General features: G+C 44.3%; 1 protein-coding gene across 1 annotated transcript in view; it reads right to left on the reverse strand.

Annotated features, from left to right (window-relative positions):
* Positions 1 to 14,449, reverse strand: part of LOC109904675 (ephrin type-A receptor 6-like) — a 247,547-nt gene that overhangs the window by 19,348 nt on the left and 213,750 nt on the right. The window contains exons 8-10 of the mRNA XM_031798682.1: positions 9,973 to 10,260; positions 6,563 to 6,671; positions 23 to 93 (exon numbers count right to left, since the gene is read on the reverse strand). Coding sequence (XP_031654542.1) covers positions 23 to 93; positions 6,563 to 6,671; positions 9,973 to 10,260 — 468 coding nt within the window. The remainder of the gene's footprint in view (positions 1 to 22; positions 94 to 6,562; positions 6,672 to 9,972; positions 10,261 to 14,449) is intronic.

Here is a 14,449-nt window from a genome sequence, read left to right on the forward strand (position 1 = left end):
CACACAGAAAGAGAAGTCCTACCATGTCCACTCTGATAGTTGGTCCTCCTCTTCTCCTCTGAGCTCATCTTGGATTTGATGTACCACTGACACCTGGGAGACACAATGACACATCATTCTGTTACAAGGAACAAGGTTATGAAAAACCACATGCTAAAACTGAAGGAGTTCACCTTGTCCATAGAGAGATGAACTAAACCAAACTTGGTCTTTTATCTGTGTGTGTTTGCCAGGGATGGCTTGTAGAGTGGTGTGACAATTTTTTCACCAGAGAAACTTTGATCAACACATTTTTATTTATACGTTGGATTCGCCAGAGCAGTCATGTGTGTTTTAATGTGTTTGGGTGTGTATGCATTGGTTAATCACCGCTCCTAACACACTCACACTCTGCCAGATGGGCTGAGCTATTCATAGCCCCCTCTTAGCTCAAACACCACTCTCTTTTAAACAGCCTCTCCTCACACACAAGACAAACACACACACACAGCGTGGAGAAGATCACAGGTTCACACACCAGCCAGTCAACTTCATTAGCTTTATCATGCTGGAGGAACAGGACGTAATTAACATCTTGTCTACAGATCTACAGGAGAGAGAGAGGAGGGGTGAAGGGGAGGGAGAGAGAGAGAAAGAGAGAGAAGGGGAGGGAGAGAAGGGGAGGGAGGGAGAGGTAAGGTTTATCTATAGTGGTGATTAGATAATTAGGTGACTATTAACAGACACACAGAGGATGTAGCTGTGGCCACCATGCCCCTCGGCCGACTGGGAGAGGTGGAGTAGGGGAGAACTAGAAAGTGATAGAGACAGAAGAGGAAGTCAGTGCTGGCACCAGTCTGAGAGCTCCATAAAAGAGAAGAGATAAACAGATAGTGAGACAAATACATGGAGAGAAACAGAGACACACACACACACATACACACACACACACACACACACACACACACACACACACACACACACACACACACACACACACACACACACACACACACACACACACACACTAATGAGGCTGAGGTGTGTTTGAGTGTGTGTGTGTGTGTGTGTGTGTGTGTGTGTGTGTGTGGTATCAGTGAGAGACAGCTTGTCAGCTGGTGTTGGCAGAGTGACAGACAGGAACTGACAGATTTCACCTAGATGAGGAGCAGAGAGAGGAGGAGAGAGGAGGAGAGGAGGAGAGAGGAGGAGAGGGGAGGAGAGAGGAGGAGATGGGAGGAGAGGAGAGAGGAGGAGAGAGGAGGAGAGGGGAGGAGAGAGGAGAGGGGAGGAGAGGGGAGGAGAGAGGAGGAGAGAGGGGAGTAGAGGGGAGGAGAGAGGAGGAGAGGGGAGGAGAGGGTCAGGGGCTTGGTTAGCCAATTTAAGTTGAAGAGTGAAAGTTCTCCATTGTCCATGAGTCTGACATTAAGAAGGTTTAAATGACTCTGATTGGAATGAGTCAGAGGCCAACGCAATCAGCACACTCATTACTGAGCGGGGAGGGGTCAGTGTGGGAGTGCACAAGCCTGCATGTTGGAGTGTGTGTGTGTGTGTGTGTGTATGTGTGTGTGTGTTTGTGAGTGACTGTGGTTTCCAGTTAGCCAGATCAGAGAGGCTATCAGAGCGCTGGATATCAGTGGGTTGCCAGGTTGGGATCCTGCTGTGTGAGGTCTGAGGCCTGGACACTGACAGAGAAGAGATAGCAACGAAGATAGAGGAGCAGAAGAGAGGGAGAGGGTTATAGGGAGAAGAGGAGGAGAAGAGAGGGAGAGTGTTATAGGGAGAAGAGGAGGAGAAGAGAGGGAGAGGGTTATAGGGAGAAGAGGAGGAGAAGAGAGGGAGAGGGTTATAGGGAGAAGAGGAGGAGAAGAGAGGGAGAGGGTTATAGGGAGACGAGGAGGAGAAGAGAGGGAGAGGGTTATAGGGAGAAGAGGAGGAGAAGAGAGGGAGAGGGTTATAGGGAGAAGAGGAGGAGAAGAGAGGGAGAGGGTTATAGGGAGAAGAGGAGGAGAAGAGAGGGAGAGGGTTATAGGGAGAAGAGGAGGAGAAGATAGGGAGAGGGTTATAGGGAGAAGAGGAGGAGAAGAGAGGGAGAGGGTTATAGGGAGAAGAGGAGGAGAAGAGAGGGAGAGGGTTATAGGGAGAAGAGGAGGAGAAGAGAGGGAGAGGGTTATAGGGAGAAGAGGAGGAGAAGAGAGGGAGAGGGTTATAGGGAGAAGAGGAGGAGAAGAGAGGGAGAGGGTTATAGGGAGAAGAGGAGGAGAAGAGAGGGAGAGGGTTATAGGGAGAAGAGGAGGAGAAGAGAGGGAGAGGGTTATAGGGAGAAGAGGAGCAGAAGAGAGGGAGAGGGTTATAGGGAGAAGAGGTGGAGAAGAGAGGGAGAGGGTTATAGGGAGAAGAGGAGGAGAAGAGAGGGAGAGGGTTATAGGGAGAAGAGGAGGAGAAGAGAGGGAGAGGGTTATAGGGAGAAGAGGAGGAGAAGAGAGGGAGAGGAGCAGAGTAGGACGAAAACAGACAAGATGAGAGAACAGGAGAGGAGGATTTGTGTAATGCCAGTAGCCCTCCAGTGATGGGGTCAGTGTGTTGATTAAAGCTACAATCCTGTCCTTCATCAAACCAGTCCAGCACCACTCTATCACTGACTCACTGGCTTTCATGTCTTGCTGCTGAAAAGAAGGCACACACAGACACTCAAAGACACACACACACAAAGGCTGAATACACACACAAAGGCTGAATACACACACACACACAAAAAGACAGAGGCCCGCTCTTAAAGGTGTCCTCAGAAAGCAGGGTAAAGGATAGTGTTGCGGCTCTGAGGCTTTACGAGGATATTCAGGAACACACAAGCACACCTACCCACCTCTCGATATCAAATCCTGCCTTTAATCTAAAAGTCAATGTAATTCAACATCCTCTCTCCCCAAATATCCATTACTACATGCTGAAAGTGAAACTTCTTATTCATCCTCTCCAGCACCACATCAACATAGAGTATGTGAAAATGGCGTGTTCCAATGTTTTGTAGTAAAAAATCCTAATCAACTCAGTTAGTAGCCAATGCCAACTCATAATTGGTTAAAATCACAGGATGCACACCAATGATGTCATTGGAAACTCTTATCTTCCTCCGTATTTTTCACTACAAAACCAACAAACGTGACATTTTCACATATATTGATGTTGGGGTGGTGCTGGAGATGATGAGCGGAGGAGAGAGGGATAAGAGGATGAGAGGAAAAAGACGAGAGAGAGGCGAGAAAGGAGAGCGGGATGAGAGTGTTGAAAGATAACCCTGAAGATGAAGTGGAGAGCAGCAGTGTGTGTTTAGAGTAGGCTGTATGAAGGCTGTAAAGTACAGAGATAAACCCACTCCTACACAGGCCAGATAGTCACATATACATACACAGATCTACAGTGCCTTTGGAAAGTATTCAGACCCCTTCACTTTTTACCACATTCAATTGATGAGGGAAAAAAAACTATTTAATATATTTTTGTTAGGTTACAGCCTTATGCAAAAATTTATTTAATAATTTCCCCCTTCACCAATCTACACACAATACCACATAATGACAAAGCAAAAACATGTTTTTAGAAATGTTTGCTAATTTATTTAAAAAAAACGGTATCACATTTACATACATTTACATGCAGTGGGGCAAAAAAGTATTTAGTCAGACACCAATTGTGCAAGTTCTCCCACTTAAAAAGATGAGAGACGCCTGTAATTTTCATCAAAGGTACACTTCAACTATGACAGACAAAATGAGAAGAAAAGAAATCCAGAAAATCACATTGTAGGATTTTTTATGAATTTATTTGCAAATTATGGTGGAAAATAAGTATTTGGTCACCGACAAACAAGAAATATTTATGGCTCTCACAGACCTGTAACTTCTTCTATAAGAGGCTCCTCTGTCCTCCACTCGTTACCTGTATTAATGGCACCTGTTTGAACTCGTTATCAGTATAAAAGACACCTGTCCACAACCTCAAACAGTCACACTCCAAACTCCACTATGGCCAAGACCAAAGAGCTGTCAAAGGACACCAGAAACACAATTGTAGACCTGCACCAGGCTGGGAAGACTGAATCTGCAATAGGTAAGCAGCTTGGTTTGAAGAAATCAACTGTGGGAGAAATTATAAGGAAATGGAAGACATACAAGACCACTGATAATCTCCCTCGATCTGGGGCTCAAGATCGCAAGATCTCACCCCGTGGGGTCAAAATGAATACAAGAACGGTGAGCAAAAATCCCAGAACCACACGGGGGGACCTAGTGAATGACCTGCAGAGAGCTGGGTCCAAAGTCCTCCTCAAAGTAACAAAGCCTACCATCAGTAACACACTACGCCGCCAGGGACTCAAATCCTGCAGTGCCAGACGTGTCCCCTGCTTAAGCCAGTACATGTCCAGGCCCGTCTGAAGTTTGCTAGAGAGCATTTGGATGATCCAGAAGAAGATTGGGAGAATGTCATATGGTCAGATAAAACCAAAATATAACTTTTTGGTAAAAACTCAACTCGTCGTGTTTGGAGGACAAAGAATGCTGAGTTGCATCCAAAGAACACCATACCTACTGTGAGGCATGGGGGTGGAAACATCATGCTTTGGGGCTGTTTTTCTGCAAAGGGACCAGGATGACTGATCCGTGTAAAGGAAAGAATGAATGGGGCCATGTATCGTGAGATTTTGAGTGAAAACCTCCTTCCATCAGCAAGGGCATTGAAGATGAAACGTGGCTGGGTCTTTCAGCATGACAATGATCCCAAACACACCGCCCGGGCAACGAAGGAGTGGTTTCGTAAGAAGCATTTCAAGGTCCTGGAGTGGCCTAGCCAGTCTCCAGATCTCAACACCATAGAAAATATTTGGAGGGAGTTGAAGGTCTGTATTGCCCAGCAACAAAACATCACTGCTCTAGAGGAGATCTGCATGGAGGAATGGGCCAAAATACCAGCAACAGTGTATGAAAACCTTGTGAAGACTTACAGAAAACGTTTGACCTCTGTCATTGCCAACAAAGGGTATATAACAAAGTATTGAGATAAGGACAAGACAAGGATCTCTCTGTACTTTGCTCCATTCATCTTTGTCTCAATCCTGACTAGTCTCCCAGTCACTGCCACTGAAAAACACTCCCACAGCATGATGCTGCCACCACCATGCTTCACTATAGGGATGGTGCCAGGTTCCCTCTAGACGTGACGCTTGGCATTCAGGCCAAAGTGTTCAATCTTGGTTCATCAGACCAGACAATCTTGTTTCTCATGGTCTGAGAGTCTTCAGGTGCCTTTTGGCAAACTCCAAGAGGGCTGTTATGTGCCTTCCCTTCCGGCTACTTTACCATAAAGGCCTGGTTGGTGTAGTGCTGCAAAGATGGTTGTACTTCTGGAAGATTCTTCTATCTTCACAGAGGAACTCTCGAGCTCTGTCAGAGTGACCATCGGGTTTTTGGTCATCTCCCTGAACAAGGCCCTTCTCCCCCGATTGCTCAGTTTAATGGCGGATCTTCAATGCTGCAGAATTTGTTTGTTACCCTTCCCCAGATCTGTGCCTCAATAGAATTCTGGCTCAGAGCTCTACAAACAATTCCTTCGACCTCATGGCTTGGTTTTTGCTCTGACATGCACTGTCAACTGTGGGACCTTATATAGACAGGTGTATGCCTTTCCAAATCATGTCCAATCAATTGAATTCACCACAGGTGGACTCCAATCAAGTTGGAGAAACATCTCAAGGGTGATCAATGGAAACAGGATGCACATGAGCTCAATTTCGAGTCTCATAGCAAAGGGTCTGAATACTTATATAATATTTGTATTTTTTTTTCTTTTTCAAAAATGTCTAAAAAACTGTTATCGCTTTGACATTATGGGGTGTTGTGTGTAGATGATTTAAAAAAAAAAAAGAATCAATTTGAGAATAAGTCTGAAATGTAACAAAATGTGGAAAAAGTCAGGGAGTCTGAACATTTTCCGAAGGCACTGTATACATGAGGATAGAGGGACAGGAACATGCACAGTTCTGCTTTTAACTGGTTCTTGTTTGAAGCTACTTCTCTGTTCACAGTGTCTCAGTTCTCTCTACATACATAGAAAGCTGTTCAGAACAGATAGAACAGAGAGAGAGAGAGGCTCACACCTACACAAATTGAAAGGTCATCTCAAAGGTTTCATCACACACCGAAACATCCTACTTTTAACTGTTCTTTAAGTACTTTTATAACTGTTGTACTTTTCAGTGCGCAATGCCCAATACAGTTGTATTACTGTATGTAGGTCTCTCAGTAAAGAGGGAGCTGTCCACATTTAGTGCTGTCCATGGTGCTGAATTCTTATTCAGTCCTGTCTGTGGTGCTGACTGTTGTTTGTGGTGCTGGTTGTTGTCTGTGGTGCTGACTGTTGTTTGTGGTGCTGGTTGTTGTCTGTGGTGCTGGCTGTTGTCTGTGGTGCTGGTTGTTGTCTGTGGTGCTGGCTGTTGTCTGATGACCTATTAGTCCCTTGGGACATCTCCCAAGTCCCCAGGAAATCAGTGTGTGTGTGTCTGAGTGTGTATGTATATTCATCTTACCGTCCGGTGATGAGGAAGAAGAGGGTGAGGATGATGAGGAGAGTGAAGCCGCCCACAGCTGCCGTGACGATCACCAACACTTGTCCCTGGTCTGAAGCCATGTCCGACGCTACAGGGAGGGGACAAATTAATTGATTGATTATTGATTGGTGATTTACAATTCTAAACTGGGTAGTTTGCGTTCTGGATGCGAATTGGCTGAAATCTGTGGTATATTAGAAATGATAAATTGGGTGGTTGGAGCCCTGAATACTGATTGGCTGAATGCACAGGTGTAACAAAATATATACCACGGCTAAGGGCTGTAATTCAGGCACTCAGCTTTGCGTCCGGCAGTATTGCTTAAGTGTACACATACAGCCATATCCCTTGTAGAGAGGGACATCACAAAGACTATATACATTCATATGATTAAGTCAGAAATGTTTTTGCAAGACAATTTTTATTTAAATAATAATAATTGTACCCCCTTTTTCTCCCCAATTACGTAGTATCCAATTATTAGTAGTTACTATCTTGTCTCATCGCTACAACTCCCATACGGGCTCGGGAGAGACGAAGGACAAGAGCCATGCGTCCCCCAAAATACAACCCAACAAAGCCGCACTGCTTCTTAACACAGCGCTCATCCAACCCGGAAGCCAGCCACACCAATGTGTCAGAGGAAACACCGTGCACCTAGCGACCTGGTCAGCGTGCACTGCGCCCGGCCTGCCACAGGAGTCACTAGTGCGCAATGAGACAAGGATATCCCTACCGGCCAAACCCTCCCTAACCCGGACGACGCTAGGCCAATTGTGTGTCGCCCCATGGACCTCCCGGTCGTGGCTGGTTACGACAGAGCCTGGGCTCGAACCCAGAGTCTCTGGTTGCACAGCTAGCACTGCGATGCAGTGCCTTGAGGCCCAAGACAATTTAATTACACAACTATTCTATTTTTTTAAAATAAAAGCAGACTGGGGAGCAGGGGTTGGAACCAAAATTATTTCCCAATCGTTTCATTCTGAACAGAACCAATATTTTATTAGTGTCGTTTCACTGTTCTGACGAGCAAAATAAAGTTTTGAACTGGTTTGAACCAAAAAAAAGTTATGGTTTATATGGTTTCTGATGGTAATTATTTTTTATTTTTCGCTCAACATTAAATTACTTTACTAATTAACAGAGCAGCTTGCTATGGAGCGGGAAAGCTATGTACATGCATTGGACAGACAAGGTGACAGACAAGGTGACAGACAAGGTGTGAGATGTGGCTGAAAACTTTCAGGTGAGGAGAGCGCTGGGCATCTTGTTGTTATGACATGCATTATCTGAATTAGGCCAAGAGAATTATACCTTGGAGTGGCTTCTATGAAGGAACTTTGAATGTCTTTAAACTTGGCTTAACTAACGTTGGACCAGAGCTAGCCCTTGACCATGACTCTCAGTTCCATTACATTACACATAATGAGAGTTAGACCACAGCTAGTTAACAAGCTTGTGTGTGCAGAGCGGCACCAGAAGTAAAGTAAAAACTCGTCTTACCTTTTTGTAGTTAATGAATCGAATGTGAAACGTGATAACTATAGTATCCTTAATTTATGGCTTGAAAAAGTTAATCCATTCTTCTCTACTTAAAAATCTCTCTCCCTAATTTCTGAATCACGCCTATAATGTCAGTAGCTGCAGTAGACTATGCACGCTTTGGAGGGAGGGGAGGGGCAGATATCCTACACACACTGGCAAATATTTTCAGCTCACAGACAGGCAGACACTGAAATAAGTATCTGAGTGACAGTGAGGGCTTTACATAGGTGCTTTGTTTTTTTCTGGAACGTAAAAGAACGTTATTAACTGGTTCCCATGCTTTTAAAATAACGGTTCTGTTCCGGAACAGTATAGATCACTTTCGTTCTCGGTTCTGTTCCTCAAAATATATATATATTTTTTGGATTTTGGTTCTGTTCCGTGAAACGGTTCCAACAAAAATCACTTTTATTAGTAATAATAAAAATTGTTAGTATTAACTGACTTGAATACAATATGGAGAGATTGTTGAACTCTTTGTCTGAAAAACAACCATCTTTTAGAAGGAATAATTTACATGCTTGGTGACATTTAATTAATATTAATCATTCAAGAAATTGTGATTTAGTCTCTGATCATTTGCCTAAATTGGCCCCATTTGATATTCATGATTTTCCCTTCTCTCCGTCTCTTTACAGGACTAACGAATCCCACATAATAATTGAAAGATGATGGCTATTAGCAAACTTATTTCTACAATATTTCAAACTTAATGAATATGAATTGGAGATCAGGATGTGTGGCCCCCAAAGCAGACCCAAATATGAGAGAGAGAGAGAGAGAGAGAGAGAGAGAGAGAGAGAGGGAGAGAGAGGGAGAGAGAGAGCTGTGAGCGTGTGTGTGCGTGTTTGTATGTGACTTTCGGAGGGAATATAATTGAAAGTGTGTGTCTACGCGTGGTTGTATGAGGGTCGGAGCATGTGTGTATGTGTGTGAGAATGTATGTGTGTGTAGCTGGGCATGGGTCTAGACAGAGGTAATTGCCAGTCAGACGTGAAGAGATGAACAGCTGATCTGAGGGGTAGATGACTTTACAGGACCGTTCTCCTAACCAACGATTCACATACTGTTTAACACACACTCTGAAGCCTTAAGTAACCAGACGGGCCTGATTAATGCTGCACTAATGGGACCGAGGTGAGCGTGTGTGTGTATGTGTCTGAAAATGGGGAATCTAAAGGGCTGTAATGACCGTATATAGGGAGGAGAGGGAAGATGTAAGGGATGGGTAGAGATGGAAGGAGAGGCAGAGCAGGTAGGGAGAGACAAGGTAGAAGCAGGAAGCGAGGGATAAAGGTGAAAGAGGGAAGAGAGTGCAGGAAAGGGGAGGGAGAGGAGGGTATTTTCTCCTAGATAAAAGGCCAGAACAAAGTCAGGCCCGGACTATCTGATCCACTAGATAAAGAAAGCTCTTCAGCTGGATAGATGAGAGGACAGGGAGAAAAGAGGAGAGGTCAAGAGACCAGATCAGCAGTTAGAGTGGGCCGGCGCTGACCGGTACATATTTCTACTGCTTGAGTTCTAGCACCTCTTCTAAAATACATCTGCTAAAATATATAGAAGACCTGGTACAGTCAAATTACAGTGAGAACCCTGACAAGAATTGTCATCAGGACAGAAAAACAAACACAGGTCTGGCTCTGTTAGAATTCAGCATGATCACTGTGAGGGAGGAAATTAAAGCCTCTCTAAAAGTCAATAGAAATACAACCAACATCACCAGCACATTGACGAGTTAATGTATTGCTGTTTTAATTGATTACATCTAGGGTTAAGTGTTTGGGGTCAAGGGTTAAGTGTTATGTGTCATGAAACAGACACAGAGGGAGTTAAGAGGTACTTACTGTCGTCCGTGGTCTCATACTCGCATTTGGGGCTGTAGGCGCTGTGTCCAGAGGAGGTGCGTGTTCTCAGGCTGAAGACGTAGCAGGTGGAGGGCTTTAACCCTGTGATGACCACACTGGGGGCTTTGGTCCGCGTCGACGAGTAGCTCAACTCCTCATGTTCCTTCTCGTAGTACTTGACCTCATAGTCGACCACCAGGAGGGAGGTCTGTTCTGGCTCCAGCCACGACAGGGCAATGCTGTTCTGAGATGCCCAGTCCTTCTTCAGCACGCCCACCATAAAGGGACCTGGAGGGGCCGATTGGAGAGATCGTTAGAGTTCACGGGTTCAACTACTAACATTTAATCTCATTAGAGATGGAAGGCTGACACTAGCTTCTGATTATATGCTTAAGCATAATGAATATGTTTCATCATTTCACATGAAAGGCTTTGCTTTCCCAGTAAAAGCCTGGAGCATCCATGCTCAATCATCTATAAATTAATATAAAATATATATCATCTACCATAATTATTTAGACCACAGTTACAGTGCTAAGGGTTTTACTGTCATCCATGGATCCTTCAGTGACAGCAGGTCTACCACGGAGGAGCGGTTAGTTAGCTGTGTTTATTTAAATCATATTAGCCGTGTGCTGACTACATTAGTTCTGTGTAAATATTGGCCCAGGGCTTTACTACAGCAGTCAACAGGTGATATCAGCCTCTCACTAATTAATATCTCATTAACTCAACGCGGTAAAGAGTTGGCTAAGATTTATCTACATACATACCGGTATTATTAAAACCTTCAAAATAGATGTTGAACATGTTCTATTTGGGTTTGTACCAGGGTACCGTGTCTCATGGCCAAGGGAGGTGATAGATGACGGCAGCATGAGGATGTCCAATAGGTACAGGACATGAGTCCCTGTCCTAACATTCTTAAATAGCCAATCAACATCAATCAAAATAGTCCAATCAATGCAACATGTAGGCCTAATCAACTAGACATTAGTGGCTACAAATGCTGTACACCACTCAACATGTTTCTAGTGGTTAGGAGAGTAGGCCTAAACAAACGCAATGGGAAAGTTTGAATGGAGGGTAAATGGTGCTCTACAGTCACGAGAAGATGATGATGGAAGAAAGGAAATCAAATACCATACCACTTTACTGACTTTACATTCATTTGGTTAACGAGTCTGTCTATAACTGACCTCACATTCATTTGGTTAACGAGTCTGTCTATAACTGACCTCACATTCATTTGGTTAACGAGTCTGTCTATAACTGACCTCACATTCATTTGGTTAACGAGTCTGTCTATAACTGACCTCACATTCATTTGGTTAACGAGTCTGTCTATAACTGACCTCACATTCATTTGGTTAACGAGTCTCTCTATAACTGACCTCACATTCATTTGGAAAAATAAGTCAACACAACAAACTCAGAAAGGCCAGATAATGTATAATAATAACTACAGTTATCAACAAAGCCAACAGAAAGGCTTAATCTTAATCCTAAACCCTGCTGGTCTTCTCTGTGAGAGAGAAGCCCTCTCCATCTCCTTCCTGCTCCTCTACAGGATTCAGGCCCTGGGCTGACTGGAGGCTGACTGGAGGTCAAGTGAAGGTGGTGCTGTCTGGTCCTGGGGCTTGCAGGGCTGAGCAGAGGTTTATGGCTGGACTGTATGGGGTTGGTGTGTAGAATGCAGGGCTGCAGCTGTGGTATATGCTGTGTTAGGCAGGGCTGGAGTAGTGCTGAGAGACCCACTGCCACAGGGCTGATAAGGAGAGCTCAGGCCAGCTTGGAGCCTCCCTCATCCCTACCCCTTCCCTCTCTCTTTTGTCCCTTCCTGCTTCCTGTCTCCATTTTAATGTGCTTAATGCTTAAAACTCCTACATTTATTTCAGCCCCATCAGTAACTTGACTGGTGGATGTTTCCTATAGTAATATCAACTTCATGACACAGTGGCATTTCCAGCAGGCAGTTTAGTTTTGTGAGCTGAAGCTAATTCTGCCTCCTGATCTATTTCAATGCTTGGTTTGTTCATAATAATGAGGAACATAATAACCTTTTAAATGTGAGTAAATCTTGCCAAATGATAGTTAAAATGGAACAACAACATAATATCATGGCTGATTGAAATTAGCCGATTTATTTAGCATAATGAGTCAGCCGAAAGGGCATTTTGTCTCTCTCTCCTCTCTCTCAAAATAATATCACTTCTCATAACACCCACAGTAACACATACACACAGATGACAATTATTATTTCACAGTATTATTAGATATTACATCTCACATTGTTGCTGTTTGCTTGGTGTGTTTGTGTGTGTGTTATTGTTGTTGTCTCTGGAATCCCTTGTATATTAGCTGATTTATCTCAATGGGGTGTTATCACCCACAAATCTGTAGATAAATAAAATCTAAGTGAGCAAATGACTCTGTCCAAAGTAGTTTAGTTTTGCTGTAAGCGACACACACACACACACACACACACACACACACACACACACACACACACACACACACACACACACACACACACACACACACACACACACACACACACACACACACACACACACACACACACACACACACACACACACACACACACACACACACACACACACACACACACACACACACACACACACACACACACACACACACACACACACACACACAGCGACCAGAGTTTAACTGCTGTAGCATCTAGCTCAGTCAGGGGGCCAGCATCTGCTGCTAGCATATTGGCCTCTGATAGGGAACAATAAACACAGCATAAATACAATCTCCCCAGCCTGCATGATTACAATCACACTCCTACTGCTGCAGAGCACCATGTAACACACACAACATATTTGTTTAGAAGAGTTAAGCTGGAGCACACGGTTATGCTCATGGCAGGGTACGGTGGCCAACAGAGTTGGCAGATACACCATAGAAAGCAACTCCGAGAAGAAACAACTAACAGCTAATATGTTAGCTCTCAATATAGCACCTAATGTATAGTAGCTTCCAGGATATTCATTCTAATTCACACCAGACATAGCGCAAAATACTCTTATCCTTCCTCATGCACTACATTTTTTTTTGTGATGGGATGAAGCCAACATTTTGTTTATTGAAAATGTATATTGAAATTTATGTGCAAAGCAGCTCTGAACATGTTTTCAAAATGAAGGTGGAATTGAAGAGAGAAGAATTTATCTCATTTCTTTAAGGAATATAGATTCCTCACTCACTTCTACAAACACGTCTCCTGTGCCACTAGGGGCGCTAAAACACTATACCACTGGTAGCCATGCTGGTTCAGTGTGCCTTATTCTACCCAAAGAAACACATACAAAGCCCACTCTCCCTTCGGCAAATCAGACCGCGACTATATCCTCCTGCTTCCTGTTTACAAACAAAAGCTCAAACAGGAAGAACCAGTTACGGGCTCAAAATAGAAGAGGTCCGATGAAGCAGACGTGAGGCTACAAGACTGTTTTGCTCGTATAGACTGAGATATGCTCTGGGATTCAGGACCGCAGTGGAGAAGGTGGAAAGTTTCAAGTTCCTCGCCGTACACATCACTGACGATCTGAAATGGTCCACCCACACAGACAGCGTGGTGAAGAAGGCACAACAGCGCCTCTTCAACCTCAGGAGGCTGAAGACATTTGGCTAGGCCCCTAAAACCCTCAGAAACTTCTACAGATGCACCATTGAGAGCATCCTGTTGGGCTGAATCTGGTACGGCAACTGCACCGTCCGCAACCGCAGGGCTCTCCAGAGGGTAGTGAGGTCTGCACAACGCATCACCAGTGGCAAACTATGGCGCGGATGCTGCAAACTATGACGCGTCAAAGTCTACACTTGTTGTATTTGGCGCATGTGGCAAATACAGTTTGATTTGATTTGAAGCTACCTGCCCTCCAGGACACATACAGCACCCGATGTCACAGGAAGGCAAAAATAAAATGAAGGATATCAACCACCTGAGCCACTGCCTGTTCACCCCGCTATCATCCAGAAGGCAAGGTCAGTACAGGTGCATCAAAGCTGGGACCGAGAGACTAAAAAAAGCTTCTATCTCAAGGCAATCAGACTGTTAAATAGCCATCACTAGCCGGCTTCCACCCGGTTACGTAACCCTGCACCTTAGAGGCTGCTTCCCTATATACAGGACCAGCCAAAAGTTTGGACACACCTACTCATTCAAAGGTGTTTATTTAATTTGACTTTTATACATTGTAGAATAATAGCGAGGACTTCAAAACTATGAAACAACACATATGGAATCATGTAGTAACCAAAAGGTGTTAAACAAATCTAAATATATTTTAGATTCTTCAAAGTAGTCAGTCACCCTTTGCCTTGATGACAGCTTTGCACACTCTTGGCATTCTCTCAACCAGCTTCACCTGGAATGCTTTTCCAACAGTCTTGAAGGAGTTCCCACATATGCTAAGCACTGGTTGGCTGCTTTTCCTTCACT

Source organism: Oncorhynchus kisutch, linkage group LG2 (genome assembly GCF_002021735.2).
Source record: "Oncorhynchus kisutch isolate 150728-3 linkage group LG2, Okis_V2, whole genome shotgun sequence".
Classification (NCBI taxonomy): Eukaryota; Metazoa; Chordata; class Actinopteri; order Salmoniformes; family Salmonidae; genus Oncorhynchus; species Oncorhynchus kisutch.